Raw genomic sequence first — 17532 nt, forward strand, 5'->3', positions numbered from 1 at the left:
GCCATTTCAGGAGGTAGCATATGATCAGGAACCCATGGTACTCAAGGAAGAGATCCAAGCTGCACTGAAGGCATTGGCAAAAAACAAGGAAGGCTCCAAGAATTGGTGGAATATCAGTTGAGATGTTTCAACAAATAGACGTAGCGCTGGAAGCGCTCACTCGTCTATGCCAGGAGATTTGAAAGACAGCTACCTGGCCAACCAACTGGAAAAGATCCATATTTATGCCTACTCCAAAGAAAGGTGATCCAACCAAATGTGGAAATTATCAAACAATATCTTCCTATCACATGCAAGTAAAATTTTGCTGAAGATCATTCAAAAGCAGCTGTAGCAGTACATTGACATGGAACTGCCAGAAATTCAGGCCAGATTCCAGAGAAGACGTGGAACCGGGGATATCATTGCTGATGTCAGATAGATCCTGGCTGAAAGCAGAGAATACCAGAAAGATGTTTACCTGTTTTTTATTGATTATGCAAAAGCATTTAACTGTGTGGATCACAACAAATCATGGATAACATTGTGAAGAATGGGAATTCCAGAACACTTAATTGTGTTCACAGGGAACCTGTACTTAGATCAAGAGGCAGTCATTTGAACAGAACAAGGGGATGCTGCATGGTTTAAAGTCAGGAAAAGGTGTATATCAGGGTTGTATTCTTTCACATACTTATTCAATCTGTATGTTGAGCAAATAATCTGAGAAGCAGGATTATATGAAGAAGAATGAGGCATCAGGATTGGAGAAAGACTCATTAACAACCTGTGTTATGCAAATGGCACAGCTTTCAAGAGGACTTGAAGCACTTATTGATGAAGATCAAAGACCATAGCCTTCAGTATGGATTATAAAAAAAAAAAAAAATACCTCAACATAAAACAAAAATCCTCACAACTGGGCCTATAAAAACATTATGGTAAATGGAGAAAAGATTGACGTTGTCAAGGATTTCATTTTACTTGGATCCATAATCAACACACATGGAAGCAGCAGTCAAGAAATCAAGCAACACATTGCATTGGGCAAACCTGCTGCAAAAGAGCTCTTTAAAGTGTTAAAAAGCAAAGATGTCACCTTGAAGACTGTGGTGTGCCTGACCCAAGGCATGGTGTTTTCCGTTGCCTCATATGCATGTGAAAACTGGACAATGAATAAGGAAGACTGAAGAAGAATCTATTCCTTTGAATTATGGTGTTGGCAAAGGATACCAAATATACCATGGACTGCCAACAAAAAATGAACACATCTGTCTTGGAAGAAGTCCAGCCAAAATACTCCTTAGAAGCAAGGATGATGAGACTTTGTCTCATATACTTTGGACATGTTATCAGGAGGGATCATCCCTGGAGAAGTACATCATGCCTGGTAAAGCACAGGGTCAGAGAAAAAGGGGAAGGCCCTCAAAGAGATGGATTGACACAGTGGCTGCAACAATGGGCTGAAGTATAACAATGATCATGAGGATGGCCCGGGACCGGGCCGTGTTTCCTTCTGTTGTGCATAGGGTTGCTATGAGTCGGAACCAACTCAACGGTGCCTAACAATAACAACACAACGTGCCTGTTTTGACTGAAAAAGCCAACACTTCTTTTCCATTTTTACCTGGACATTTTAGCTTGGATGTCATGTAGTTTTCTCCAAATGAACATGTATAATGGAGTTGTTTTATTCTGACTATTCTCAGAAGTCCCCCAACATTATCCTTCTCTGCTTTTTATCTCAGTTAATAACAGCCTCACTATCCTTCTAGTCATCTAAGTTAGAACTGCTTATCTTCGTTGGTTTTTTTCTCTCACCACATCCAGTCTAATTTCTTTCTAGTCTTCACTTTGAAATATCATGTGGATCCCTCCCACTTTATTGCCCTGTTTCATTCCTGTGTCATTTCTCACTTGGGCAGTTGCATCGGCCTCATAATTACCTCCTAGTGTCAGATCTCTCCTCCCACCACGTCTGATCCCTCCATCAGTATTCTCTTTCTAAACTATAGTTCTGATGATCACTTCCCTGTATACGAATATCCCTTTCATGTCTCCTCATTGACTTGAGATAAAAGTTTAAACTACCTTGCATGGAGTATAAGGCTTTTCACAACTTTTTTCACAACCTTTTTAGCTAATATTCAGCTACCCCCCCGCCCCCCCAGCTGCATTCTGTGGTCTACTCATACTGTGTTACTTGTTTCCAGATCACGTCATACACTTTTAAACCTTCAGCTCTTGTTCAGATTGAAGGCTTGCTCTGGAATGCCCTTTCCCGCAATTTTTCATCTTGGAAAATTACTGTTTATACTTCAGAAACCCACTGTCCTCTGTCCCCATAGAATGTTGGTCATACTACTAGTATGTCAGGACGTTGTAGTATAAAGATCCTTGAGGGTAAAGATTCTTTATTCAGCTACAAAACTTGTTATCTAGCTGGTAGACCACTTTTTTTTTTGAACATTTTATTATATTTTAGGTTAAAGTTTTACACAGCAAGTTAGATTCCCATTGAACGATTCATACCCATATTGTTCTGTGACATTGGTTACAATCCCTGTAATGTGGCAGCACTCTCATCATTTCCACCCTGTCTGCCCTATTCCCACCTATCCAGTTTCCCTGCCCCTCTTTTTTTTTTGTTTTCATTATTACCTTTTATTAACAGTGCCTTTATAAATCCAATCTTTTGATATCTACAAGTGAATATGTGAGAATGTTAACATTGGCAAATTGCAGGCCGCAACATTGTATGTAGTACATAGCACTACCTATTAAAAAAAAAACAAAACCCATTGCTGTGTAGCGATTCTGACTCATAGCAACCCTATAAGACAGGGTAGAACTGCCCCATGCAGTTTCCAAGGAGCGCTTGGTGGGTTCAAACTGCCGACCTTTTGTTTAGTAGCCATAGCTTTTAACCACAACGCCACCAGGGTTTCCACTAACTATAAGATGTACAAAACAAAACAAAACAAAACAAACCAACAGATGGTTGTAAGTTCGGTTTGTTGTAACTCTGACGTGTTATAAGTCAGGGACTGTCTGTAGGTGCTTACAGGGTTTTTGAGGCTGTAGTAATTTGGAAATCTTGCTACATTCATCAAATAGACAAGTTTTTAAATCTTAAAAAATCTTGTGATCTTCATCTGGTTTTATCAGGAATCTTCTTTCACGTTGGCTCCTATGTTGGACATGCAGAGACCCTATTTTAGCCTTGATGTGACTCACTAGCACCTACGAATCTTCTTTCCCTAAAGGATTTTTCTTTTTTTTTCAGTATGTGATCACATTTATAAACAAACAAGCTGCTTAAAAAAATGATTTAGGTGAATCTTCTGGTTTAATCGATTGATCCATATTGCGTAGTCTTAGTTGCATCTTTTCTAAAGTGATGGATATAATTTCGCTCTTTCAGTAGAGTCTCTTTGGATATAGTATATGATCCCCTACCTTTTAATAGAACATTATACCATAATATTATCTACAATAATAGTATAAATATATTAAATACATGTAGTTGAAATCTGTGTGGCTAATGTTTATACTTACACACACACACACACACACACACACACACACACACAGAGTTATCTGGGTAGCAGTCATGCCTTAATATTCATATTTAAATACTTAAAGAGCATTGCAATTTCAACTTGATAATTGTGTGTGTGTTTTACTCCTTTGTAGCCTAGGAGTTTCAGTATCTGAGTATGCTTGTATTTGAATGTAATGGTTAATGTTCGTGTAGCCTGTTTCATTTCACATTCACCTGGGTATAATATTTGTTAAATGTATGTAAAAGTGAGTTTATATCTGGGATCTAAGATCAGAAAGTGTAGACTGTTGGAGCAAGAAGTAAAATTAATTCAAGAGCAGAGTGCTCTACGTTGACAGTTTTCAAATTCTTAAAGTTCAAATGTGGTAACGATGAGAAATCTAACTGCTTGTACATGCTGAGAGACTGAATGTGCCAGAAGCAGGTATAGGTTCCAGAAGGCTGCCAGTACTCAAATAGACAGGGACCTCCACCACTGAAATGAGCCCAGAACAGTGACAGAGACTAGATGCTGTACCCCTCACTTTTATTTTGTTATAAAGAAATGGAAGACTTGACAATACCTGGTGGGACCTATTTGGTCCATAATGATCTTTTCAGTTAGTATGCCTTTCGCTAATTACAGGGAATTGGAAAAAACTAATTCAGAGTTATTGTCAGTTCTGATTTTTGAGAAAAGTGGTTGCAATTAATATCTACACATTACTAATCAGGTCTTTCTCTGAGTGATCTGGGGGCATTTGGAGATTAAGAGCTCTCTGGGTAGCAGAGCTCCCTAGGTACCCAGACTGAAAGCAGAGATGACAGTTCTTTCATATACTTCCTTTATTTCCCTGTGCATCTCATCCATCATACTTTTCCAACTTATAAACTTATCTTTTTTTAAAAAAAGTTATGATTTTTTCTGAAGCTTCTTTGCCTTATTACAAACCAACTGAAGGCCTCATGTTTGAGGAATTATCCTGAGTTCTGTTAAACATCGTCAGTTAGCTGAAGTATGTCTAGATCTCAAAGTAAGGACGTTCAAATTCATAATTTCTCCAGGGAACTGTGGTGAAACCTTATGTTCTTTTCTTCACTGATGCAGTGAGAAAAACCCAGCTTTGGTCACCGTCACGTCAACTTGCATGCTGTTGCTACCCATATCTTAATATTCACTTCTGTCTATAATGTGTTGAAAGAGCCCTGATGACGTAGTGGTTAAGTGCTCAGCTGCTAACTGAAAGATCGGCAGTTCACACCCACCAGCCACTCTGTGGAAGAAAGATGTGGCAGTCTGCTTCCATAAAGATTACAGCCTTGGTAACTCAGTGGGGCAGTTCTACTCTGTCCTGTAGGATCCCTGTGAGTCCAAATCGACTTGACAGCAATGGGCGTATTGAGTTAGACATGCCTTATTTTTTAAAACTCCACTATTATTAAGCACTCTTTATGCCAGACACTGTGATGAGCATGTTGCCTGTATTATCACTTTAAATCTTTATAAGAACCTAATGAAGTGTGTTTTGTAATTCCCAATTTATAGATGAAGAAACTGAGTCACAGCGACTTTAGATTTCTTTCTCAGCTTCACATAGCTAGTAAATGTTGGATCCATGGTGTGAGCACAAATCAGTACAAAGGCTTGTGCTTCTAAATACTGTGCAGTGCTCTGATTGGTAGTTCCGTGTTTCACTATGTGGTACTATAACCACTAGGGAGTGGATTAAGTCAATCAACTCATTTCATGGAAGGAAGGTGCTACGAGGCTTCAGAATGACAGTGACCTTTGCTTCCAACTGGCCTTATCTGGATTTGAACGTTAAACTAGAGAAAGTTTCATCAAAGATTGGGTTAGATTCTAGAGCAATTAAGTTTGAAATATTCTGAATTCCCCACGGTTGAAATAATCATTTTAAAAGGATTTATTAAATGGATGAATAAGTAAAATTCTAACAACCATTTCCGAGCCTCCCCAAATGGCTATATCCTTAAGAAGAAGAAGGAAAAAAAAAAAGTGTCAAATCTTAACACTCCATGCTGTTCACAGCAGCTGCCACACTTCTGCAAAATGCGCCGGAACAATTCTGAAAAGCATTTTGCCTGTTGGGAATAAGACCATGTCTTCTTTTACAATTTAGAAAGCTTTCCATTCACAGGGTGAATTTTCTAGATTACTTGTTTGTTCTTTTCTGAAACGAGTAATTGATAGTTCTGCGGTTGGTATCGAGTTAGGAAGAAAAATGATCTTTTGAAAAATGTGTCATTAAACCTGCTCTGTAGAGGTTAATCAGAAGGATGCTGTGGCTAAACTAAACTGTTACTTAATGGGATTGAGAGAGACAGAGCATTTGCCGAGTGCTTTATCCCTGTAGTTTCTCTGGAGTGCTTCTCTAGGCAGCTTCTCTAGTTGTACACAGGTTTGCACATATGCAATTAGTACTGTTTATAGATTGCCTGTTATTCAATTAACAACTGAGCTGGCCGTATCAACTCACTGCAGACCTGCCTTTTCACTGCCAGAGATTGTACCAGGGTTATCAATTTACACAGGCTTGGATGTCTTCCAGCTGTTTAATTATAGTGTCACACGCTTTGCTTTTTCTAGTTTCATTAGTTTATAAATGTAATATGGTATCTTATTTCTGTGATTAACACTTCATTTCAGCAGGTTAAACATGCTAGTAGGAAAGTATTGATTTCTGACACTATTTCCCCTGTGTTCATTTAGATATTTTCACATGCCTCTTATTGATTTTTTGTTGAAAGTGGCAAACATAAGAAAGAACACCCCAAAACGTATGCCCAAATAACTACTGTGAAGCAAAACCACATATTTAGTTCTTAATTGTCACTTCGAGTGAGCTTCGTTTTCTATTAATTTCAAAAACAAACATTTGTATTGCCAAGTTTTTAACAGTAAAAATGTTAATTATAATTTGAAGCAATTACATCACGTTTAGTTTTTTCAACCAGAGATGAAAAATGTCCTTTCAGTTTTACCGTTTATATTTTGTTGTTTGTGTTTTACATATACTAGAGCCTGAATGATTCTTAAACATGATGGTAGAAGAACTATTTATTTTCTCTCTATTCTTCTTAAAATATTGTCAAATACTTTTATATGACTGTTAACACCAGGGGAATTGGTCTCTAAACAAAATCAACTGGATGCCATATCCAATAAGGCATTGGGTGACCCAGTCCAGTAAGTGGGGTTTCCTGGTGGATTTTTTAAATAGTTGTTTTGTTTTGTTTTGTTTTAAGCATCCATTTGTTTTGATAAGGGATATCCAGTGGTTTAAATATACGATCATTAAAAACCTTACATAAAGTCTAGCATATTGGGCCATAGGCTCAAGTATTTCCAGTCTTGATTTTATAATGTCAGATCCTGTAGTTTGATATAAAAAATGCAGAGGATGCTTTAATATTTCATTTAATATTTATCGATTGCTGTATGTGACCCTCTGTGTGGTACAATACTTGGGTGTTAAGGAGACAATGAAGAAATATTAGAATTGACATTGCCGAAGACTTGCGACATGGTGAGAAGGAGATGAAACAGTAATGAAATCTTGTTTAGCTATCATGGTGGTAGTATGAGAATCAGAAAAATCAAGATGAATCTTTCAGCTCTGATGCATAACAGCACTGAGTTGTGTTGCTTTCTGCATGCATTATACTATGGAGAGTTAAAGGAAGTGATGGTTACTACCTACTCTTGGCTACAACCTGTATGATAGAACTGATTTTTGGTAAGAAGAGTTGTTACTGTTTTTAGCCACCTTCAAGTTGGTCCCCTACTGATGATGACCCCATGCAGAACACAGTGACCCCATGTGCAACAGAATGAAATGATGCCCTGTCCTCTGCCATGCCATTGTGATCCATAGGGTTTTTTTTTTTTAATAATTTTTATTGAGCTTTAAGTGAACATTTACAAATCAAGTCAGTCTGTCACATATAAGCTTATATACACCTCACTCCATACTCCCTCTTACTCTCCCCCTAATGAGTCAGCCCTTCCAGTCTCTCCTTTCGTGACAGTTTTTGCCAGTTTCTAACCCTCTCTACCCTCCTATCTCCCCTCCAGACAGGAGATGCCAACACAGTCTCAAGTGTCCACCTGGTACAAGTAGCTCACTCTTCATCAGCTTCTCTCTCCAACCCATTGTCCAGTCCCTTCCATGTCTGATGAGTTGTCTTCAGGAATGGTTCCTGTCCTGGGCCAACAGAAGGTTTGGGGACCATGACCACCGGGTTTCCTCTAGTCTCAGTCAGACCATTAAGTCTGGTCTTTTTATGAGAATTTGGGGTCTGCATCCCACTGATCTCCTGCTCCCTCAGGGGTTCTCTGTTTTGCTCCCTGTCAGGGCAGTCATCGGTTGTGGCCGGGCACCATCTAGTTCTTCTGGTCTCAGGATGATGTAAGTCTCCGGTTCACGTGGCCCTTTCTGTCTCTTGGGCTCATAGTTATCGTGTGACCTTGGTGTTCTTCATTCTCCTTTGATCCAGGTGGGTTGAGACCCATTGATGCATCTTAGATGGCCGCTTGTTAGCATTTAAGACCCCAGATGCCACATTTCAAAGTGGGATGCAGAATGTTTTCATAATAGAATTATTTTGCCAATTGACTTAGAAGTCCCCTTAAGCCATAGTCCCCAGACCCCCGCCCTTGCTCCGCTGACCTTTGAAGCATTCAGTGTGATCCATAGGGTTTTTATTGACTGATTTTCAGAAGCAGATCACCAGGCCTTTCTTCCTAGTCCATCTCAGTCTAGAGGCTTCACTGAAACCTGTTCAGCATCGTAGCAACCTATAAGCCTCCACTGACAGACAGGTAATGGCTGCACGTGAGATGTATTGGCCAGAAAGTGAACCCGGGTTTCCTGCTTGAAGGCCAAGAATTAGTAAAAATGGCTTTCGTTTCTTTGAACTCATGAGATTAGGAGGAAAGAGGATAGTTTGAAATGATAAATATGGAACGTGGTATGACAGTGAAGTCCTTGGGGGCAGGAATGCTATTACAGCAGATTGTATCCTCACGAGCAAATTTCGATGAAACACTGCTCTGTTAGAAATGTGGCCATGGTGGAAATAACCAGCTCAATGATCCATCAGGACAAGGCCTGAAATCTACTGCTTGGGAGCTTTCACTCTATAACTGCAGTGTGATAGCCACTAGCCACATGTGGCTATTTACGTTTACTTAAAATTACATAAAATGAAACGACAAATTCTTTAGTCTCATGATCCACATTTCAAGTGCCGAAATAGCCACAGGTAGCCGGTGGCCGACGAATTGGACAGCGCAGATAGAGAACATTTCTATCGGTGCAGAGAAGTATGGGCCAGTGCTGTTCTAGAGGTCTAGAGCTATTCATATGTGCCTTTAATAAAGTCATTGAATTTATATTTTTTTGGTTATATATAAAATAAAGAAATTGAACATCTTGCAAAACAAGAACTCCAGATAGAAGAAGTCTCAGGAGTTCATTAGTAATTCAGTAATGTCTAGGACCTATGGCTGTTATTTTCTTCACTCCATTGTTGTTGTTAATTGCCTTTGAATTGATTCTGATTCTTGGTGACTATGTGTGTGCAGAATAGAACTGCCCTATAGTATTTTCAAGGCTGTAACCTTTTGAAAGCAGATTGCCGGGCCTGTCTCCTGAGGTACCTCTAGGTGGGTTCAAACCACCAACCTTTCAGCTAGTAGTCAAATGCTTAACCATTTGTGCCAACCACGGACTCTTTGTCTCTTCACTGACCCACCCTTCAGGTTGACTTCACCCTAAGATTGGTTCCCCCATGGTTGCACCATGACTTCAAAAGTTCCAGGCAGAATTAAAGATACCTTAATGGTTCTCTATTCTGACTACCGTTTTGCTGCCTGTGCATCTCTTCCTTGAGAGAATTTTAACTAGGATTTGTCTTACAGTATACGAGGTTTCCACTGTAGTCAAATAGGTGACAGAGAGAAACCAGTTAGCTCAGTTAGTTGCTGACTTTTATGTATGAATTTAGAATTAATGTCTCATGTGTTTAGTTATGTTGTGTCCCGTGAGCATAGATTATACCTGACCAGTCATTACTTAACTTGGGTGGTGGGGAGGCACAACCTCTTTATCTTCCTGCTGGGAATAGCATTTTAAATAATCTATAAAAATCATTAAACCTCAAAGTTGGAAGAGAATTGATAGCTGGATAACCTGATCCAATAATACCTCTGGTCTGAATAATATAAAAATCCTGCAGCCTATAAAGACTGATTCATATTTTAAATAATAAAATTTTATTATCTTTAGCTGTATTTTTTTAAATAAAGAAATTCAGTTGCAACATTGGTATAATTCTCCCGCTAAAAGCTGAACATTAGAATTTCAAGCAGAATAGAGTTCTTAACACTATGAACTCTTCCTGATAGTGTTTTCTTTCTTTTTCTCCTAAGTATCAATTCCAGAAATAAGCAATTAATATATTATCAATATATGCAATGTGTTACTTAGTGCTCCTCTCTAAGTATAAAACTTGAATGTTTTAGTTCCATCCTTTTGTTTCAACAACACAATTTCATACATGTGTTTTTCTGGCTGTTATGATAGAAAAGATAAAGCATTTGCCATGAAGATCATTTGCATATGCTTCGTGTTTACTCTGGAAAGTCTAATTTCCCATCACATTGTTTTAAAATCAGTCAGAGGGCTTGGAGAGTTGAAATTCCTGATTAGTGTGGCTTCCTAAGGAATTTCACAGATAAGGTCCAGGCACTCTGTGGTGACCACAATGACGTTGTATGTGGGTTGGCTAAGTTTTATTTTTGACTCAGAGGGTGATGTGAACTCTGATGGAAAATAGTGGTAATTTCCTAGCTCTTTTTAATTTTTAAGTTTATGTGTTTTAGGTGAAAGTTTACAGCACAAATTAGTTTCTCATTCAAAAATTTTATACACAAACCATTTTGTGACATTGGTTGCAATCCTCGCAAGGTGTCAGCATTTTCTCCCTTTGCCTTTTCACCCTGGGTTCTCCGTGTCCATTCAGCCTGTTTTCCTGTCCCTTCCTCCCTTCACATCTTTGTTTTTGGACAGGTATTGGCCGTTTGGTTTCATATACTTGGTTGAACTAAGAAGCACATTTGTCATGTGTGTTATTGTTTGTTTTACAGGCCTGTGTAATCTTTGGTTGAAAGGTGCACTTTGGGTTCTGAATTAGCAGGGTGCCTGGGGCTGTAGTCTTGGGGGCTCCTCCAGTCTCTGTCAGTCCAGTAAGTCTCGTCTTTTTTTTGTGAATTTAAACTTTGTTCCGTATTTTTCTCCTGCCCTGTCCAGAACCCTCTATTGTGATCCCTGTCAGAGCAGTAGATGGTGGTAGCTGGGCACCGTCTGGATCTTCTGGGCCCAGGCTGGTGGAGGCTGTGGTTCATGTGGTCCAATTAGTCCTTTGGCCTAGTATTTTCCTTGTGTCTTTGGTTTTCTTCATTCTCCTTTGCTCCAAATGTTATGGGACCAATAGATGTATCTTAGATGGCTGCTTATGAGCTTTTAAGATTCCAGACACTATTCACCAAAATGGGATATAGAACATTTTCTTTATGAAATATGTTATGTCAGTTGACCTAGATATCCCTTGAGACCATGGTCCGCAGCCCTCAGCTCCAGTAACTCGGTCCCTCAAGGTGTTTAAATGTATCTAGGAAGCTTCTATGGCTTTGCCTTGCTCAAGTTGTGCTTCCTTCCCGTCTTGTCTTTTTGAGGAGGTGCCATGTTATTTTCCATAGTGGTTTTACCACTTTACATTCCCATCACCAGTGCATAAGAGTTCCAGTCTCCCTGCAGCCACTCCAGCATTTGTTTTTGTTTTGTTTTTTTTTGATTCTTGTCAGGTTGGGGTGGTATCTCGTTGCTGTTTTGATTTGCATTTCTCTAATGGCTAATGATTGCAAGCCTTTCCTCATGTGTCTTAGCCACCTAAATGTCTTCTTTGGTGAAGAGTCTCTTCATATCCTTTGCCCATTTTTTTAATTGATTGTCTTTTTGAGGTATTGACGTATTCTATAGATTTTACAGTTTAGACCCTTGTTGAATATGTCATAGCCAATTTTTTTTTCCCATTCTGTAGGCTCTCTTTTGATGAGCTTAAGTGTTTAATTTTTAGGAGCTCCTTCTGGTGTATATGCATTGTTAGTTATGGTTTGTATTGAATTTATGCCATGTATTAGGGCCTCTAGTGTTGTCCCTATTTTTTCTTCCATGATCTTCATCATTTTAGGTTTTATATTATGTCTTTGATCCATTTTGTGTTATGTTGCATGTGGTGTGAGGTATGGATGCTGTTTCGTAGTTTTACAGATGGATATCCAGTTTTGCTGGCACCATTTGTTAAAGAGGCTGTCTTTTCCCCACTTAATGGACTTTGGTCGTCTGTCAAAGATCAGCTGACTATAGGTGAGTGGATTTACATCTGGGTGTTAAATTCTGTCCCATTCGTCTGTGTCGTTGTATCAGTACCAGGCTGTATTGACCACTGTGGGTGTATAATAGGTTCTAAGATCAGGTAGTGTGAGCCCTTCTACTTTGTTCTTTTTCTGAAATAATGCTTTATCTGGGGCCCCTTTCCTTTCCATATAAAGTTGGTAATTAGTTTTTCTATCTCATTAAAGAATTCTTGTCATGGATTGAATTATGTCCCCCAAAAATGTGTGTATCAACTTGGTTAGGCCATGTTTCCCCATATTCTGTGGTTGTCCTCCATTTTGTGATTGTAATTTTATGTTAAAAAGATTAGGGTGGGATTGTAACACCACCCTTACCCAGGTCACCTCTGTGATCCAAGGTAAAGGAGGTTTCCCTGGAGTGTGGCCTGCACCACCTTTTATCTCTCAAGAGATGAAAGGGAAGCAAGCAGAGAGTGGGGGACCTCATACAACCAAGAGAGCAGCACTGGGAACAGAGCACGTCCTTTGGACCCAGGGTCCCTGTGCCTGAGAAGCTCCTCAACCAGGGGACATTTGAGGACAAGGAATCTTCCTCCAGAGCTGACAGAGAGAGAAAGCCTTCCCCTGGAGCTGATGCCCTGACTTTGGGCTTGTAACCTATTAGACTGTGAGAGAATAAATTTCTCTTGTTAAAACCATCTACTTGTGGTATTTCTGTTATGGCAGCACTAGATAACAAAGACAATGCTGTTGGTATTTGGATTGGGATTGCATTATATCTATAGATCGCTTTGGGTAAGCTTGACATTTTCCCAATGTTGAGTCTTCCTGTCCGTGAGCATAGTATATTTTTTGATTTATGTGGGTCTCTTTTGGTTTCTTGTGATAGTGTTTCATAGTTTTCTTTGTACAGGTCTTTTACTTTTGTGGTTCAATTTATTCCTAAGTATTTTATCTTTTCAGGGGTAATTATAAATGGTATTGTTTCCCTGATTTCTTTTTCATCATTCTCTTTATTGGTGTATAGGGATCCAACTGATTTTTGTATGTTTGTGTTGTATCCTGCTGCTCTGCTTGATCTATTATTTCCAGCAATTTTCTTGTGAAATCTCTAGGGTTCTCTATATATACAATCATATCATCTGCAAATACAGGTAGCTTTACTTCTCCGTTTCCACTTTGGATGCCTTTTATTTCTTTTTCTTTCCTTATTGCTCTAGCTAGGACTTCTAGCACAATGTTAAATAAGAGTGGTGATAAAGGGCATCCTTGTCCTTATGCCCTCTCCATTGAGAATGATGTTGATTGTTGGTTTTGTATAGATGCCCTTGTTCGTTTTTTTTTTTTTTTTAATGTTAAAACACTCTGCATGATTTGTGTTGTGTCAGGTTCTACAAGACTTCTATATGTGTGGAGTAGGAATTAACCCCTACAAAAAAAAAAAATTTTTTTTTTTTTTTTTTTTACCATGGAAGCCATCATGATTAAACATAGGTAAGAGACTGTACATATCAGAGAAGTAGATCCAGGAATAGAATTTCAGTTTTGAGAATCCTTCATGGCTTCCAATCACTTGACAAGGCCAAGAAGCCTCAGACCTTCCTTTCGTTCACAGTGTTTGGATATGGGTTTGGTTATACACCCTTATAGAGTGGTATGAGTATTTGTTTTTCAGATTACAGCCCTGTTAGTATGTGGCCCTCAGCAGCTACATTAGAATGTGTCAGATTTACCTTAGTTGAATTTATATTTTCCAGAAATCTCTTTTTCATGGGATATCAAGATGTAGGGAGGAAAAAAAAAAAAAAACCCGTTGCAATCAAGTTAATTCCGACTCATAGTGACCCTATAAGACAGAGTAGAACTGCCCCATAGAGTTTCCAAGGAGCATCTGTTTGATTCAAACTGCAGACCTTTTGGTTAGCAGCTGTAGCTCTTAACTACTACTCCACTAGGGTTTCCAATGGAGGCAGTATCTGTTATCAAACAAATATAACCTGTTTGTAGGGTCTTTTCCCTGCACTTGGCCAGGCACATTTAAGGAGTATTCATTCATTACAAGGAGTCTTTTTGACCACTTATACAAAGAATCTGCTAGATAGATACCTAAATACTTTTCAGGGACTGCTGTATATAGATTTACAGGCTGTTCAGTATATAATGGCACATGGCCACAAGTCGTGGTTGAAGCAGAAGTGCACTTACTTCTCTATTACCCAGCTGTGGATTAACAGGTTCACCAAGGTGGGTGTAGTAGGCCAGGTAGCCTTTCACCTCCCTTGTAGTCTACATCTTCAGGCAGCCCCTGGTTTGGTGCATATGGTCAGCTCCCTGATGTGGATGTGGAGAGGAAAAATGTCAAGCCATCTTTTAAGTTGATTTGAGTAAGAGTAGGTTCTGAAAACTTTGCCCTGACTCTTGTTCTACACCAAAACTAGAATCACAGCTGTGTTGTTTTCCTTAGCCATTTTTTAGGGCAGTAATGAGTGCTCTTCAGCAGTTGCCTCAATTATTCTATTATAAACTTCATAAATTCTTGGTATTTTGGCAGCGATAGTGAGGAATGTTTGCATGGTAGCTCAACAGGAGTATTGAAAGAACTTCCAAGTGATGTTCCACAAGTACTGTGTACCTGCTGGGAGGAACCAGCTACCTGCTTTGTGGCAGTTAAAAAGATAAACCCCAAACCAAACCAAACTCTTTGCCATTGAGTCAATTCTGACTCATAGCAACCCTATAGGACAGAGTAGAACTGCCCTATAGGGTTCCCAGGGAGCAGCTGGTGGATTCAAACTGCCAACCTTTTGGTTAGCAGTTGTAGCTCTTAACCACTGTGCCATCAGGGCGGTGTTATAAAGATAGTGGGATGAAAAAAGCAAAAAGGTATAAAGTATGGAAATTGTCAACAAGTGAGAGAGCATAAATTTTGTGGGTAAGAACATGGACTTGAGAGTCAGCAAGAACTGGGTCCTGACCCTGCTTCACTATTTGTAAGATGTGTGCCTTGGGCAAGTTGGCTGAATTTTTCAATCTGTTTTCACCTCTGTACAATGAGAATAATAATAACTGATATTATGGGGCTTTGTGAGATTAAATGAGATGAGTTATATATGTCAGGTGCCTGCTGTAACTTTAATAAGAGGCTGATATTGATAAGGGGAGAAGATGTGCTGATACTGCCTTGTTTAATAAGGATCTTTGTCTTCTCTGAGATAGCAAGATATGTTCTAGCAGGAAACTTAAGGCATAAGACTATTATTTTTTGTTTTATGTCTTTTCTTTCTTTGTTCTTTTTACCCTGTTTCCAGGTTACCCTAGCTGGAGAATTGCTATCACTTGTGTCTTTTGCTTCCTCTTCAGTATTTCTCAGTATTTTTTAAGTTGTTTGCTTTTTTTGGAGGTTATCATTGGAACAAAAGAATTCATGATCAGTTTTTCTTGCGCTTATCTATTCCCTTAATTCTTACGTAGAAGGATTTCCCTCTCTTTTAAAGTGCATGCTCACATGTCCTCTTTCTGAATTCTGTCCTTTACATTGATCCTTACCAGTGAGAAGAGGGGATGTCCTGGCAGCATGGAGTGGTATTCGCCCCCTTGTTACAGACCCCAAGTCTGCAGATACGCAGTCCATCTCCCGAAATCACATTGTTGATATCAGTGACAGTGGCCTTATCACTATAGCAGGTATGGAATAATAAACTGTTATTTGAAATTGCTTTAGATATGGGCATCAGTTAAATTGTCATATCCAAATCTGTTTTAACTCTAATGAGTAGAGATTTTTTTTTTAATGAGTCTGAGACTTACACATTACTTTGCCTTATTTGTTATAAAAATAGATGGATTTTGTTATTAATAAGTTCATATATAGTTAATTAGAAGACAAATATGGGGAGGTGATCTAATGAATTATTTATTAACTTATTTTTAGGTGGAAAGTGGACAACTTATCGATCCATGGCCGAAGATACTGTAGATACTGCTGTCAAGGTTCACAATTTGAAAGCAGGACCAAGTAGGACAGTTGGGCTTTTCCTTCAAGGGGGTAAAGACTGGAGCCCTACCCTCTACATTAGGCTTGTCCAGGATTATGGACTTGAAAGTGAGGTGGGTTTGCATTGCCCCGTTGTCTTTTTCTTTACCAATTTTTTTTTTTTTCAGAAGCAGCGGCTGTGAGGCCTCTCTGATAAGAGTTTCTTTTGCTGTGTATGTTTCTATCTGCATACTATGGCATTGAACTAAGGAAGGAAAAAAAAAGAAGAGATGATTGTACTTTGTTTTAGTTGCCTAAAAAGCAACATACATTTAATTTCTATTGGAAAACCTGGTATTTAGTTGGTTTGTTTCTAGCAAACAACCATCTCAAATTCTTTCTATCTCAAGTCTAAGGCAGGCCTTTCCTGAGAAGTGATATCAGGAGCAAAATGGAGCTGAAGCTTCGTCAGTCATTGATAAGTGATACCCTTGTGGTAGAGTTAGTGCTGGCCTAAGCATCTGAAGCCCAGGCGGTTTCCTCCCACAAAATCAAAATCTAATGCCCTCCTAGAACTGTTACGGCTGTGAGAAAACCGACAAGATAAACATGTATATTTTTTGCTTTGTGTCTAAAAGGCGTGGGTATTCAAAGTACCTACCTAATGCAGTTTTATTTCTTTAGGTGGCACAGCATCTTGCTGCCACTTATGGGGACAAGGCTTTTGAGGTGGCCAAAATGGCAAGTGTGACTGGAAAAAGGTGGCCTATTGTCGGAGTGCGTCTTGTGTCAGAATTTCCATATATTGAAGCCGAGGTACGTGAGTAGCCACGCGTCAGTTTCCTGTCTGCCGTGGGAAACCATTCATCTGTCTCTTTTTCATCATCTGTCAAAATTATACCTAGCCAAGGTTTAATGTCCCTAAAACAGGGAATGTCCAGAACAGTTCTTTTTATGTACAAAATTTTAATTTTGAAGTGCGTTTGATAGTGGCAATAATAGTAGTAGAAAATGCACCTTTCTCCTCTGTGAGTGTCTGCAAGTCTTGTTAATTCACAGTTGTTTGTTCCTTGTTTGAAATTGTAGGCCTTTCTTGTTTGTACCAACTCATCTACTACCTGATGACATATCTTGATTTGACACTTAGCTCTTCAATAAGATTCCAATTTTATGAAAACAGAGATCATGTTTTATCTTCATTTATCATTCACTGTGGCTTAAAATAGGTCCCTGGGTGGCACAAACAGTTAAGTGCTTGACTGCTAACCTAACAGTTGGCAATTGCATGGCACTGCGAGAGAAAGACCTGGAAATCTGCTTCCATAAAGATTCCAGTCAAGAAAACTATGATGCAGTTCTAGTCTGTAACACAAGGGGTCACCACGAGTTAGAACAGGCTCCACAGCAATGGGTTTTATTTTGGTGCTTTAAAAAAAAGGGTGTCCAAGAAGCCTTTATTTGTTGGTTGAATTCAGGACTTCTGTCATCTGGTCACTCAAAGACAGAAAACTTTGTACAGCCTAAGAGATGAGACCGTAACTTTTTTATACTTGTCCTTTGCCTATTCAGCTACATAAATTAGCATCTATGTCATGT

The 17532-nt window shown here is 39.0% G+C and overlaps 1 protein-coding gene across 3 annotated transcripts in view; it reads left to right on the plus strand.

Annotated features, from left to right (window-relative positions):
- The window catches only part of GPD2 (glycerol-3-phosphate dehydrogenase 2), a 184378-nt gene that overhangs the window by 149391 nt on the left and 17455 nt on the right, over positions 1-17532 (plus strand). For all 3 annotated transcript variants that reach the window (XM_049887267.1, XM_049887268.1, XM_049887269.1), the window contains exons 10-12: positions 15513-15647; positions 15895-16070; positions 16621-16752. In XM_049887267.1, the coding sequence (XP_049743224.1) occupies positions 15513-15647; positions 15895-16070; positions 16621-16752 (443 nt within the window). The remainder of the gene's footprint in view (positions 1-15512; positions 15648-15894; positions 16071-16620; positions 16753-17532) is intronic.

Source organism: Elephas maximus, chromosome 6 (assembly GCF_024166365.1).
Source record: "Elephas maximus indicus isolate mEleMax1 chromosome 6, mEleMax1 primary haplotype, whole genome shotgun sequence".
Taxonomy (NCBI): domain Eukaryota; kingdom Metazoa; phylum Chordata; class Mammalia; order Proboscidea; family Elephantidae; genus Elephas; species Elephas maximus.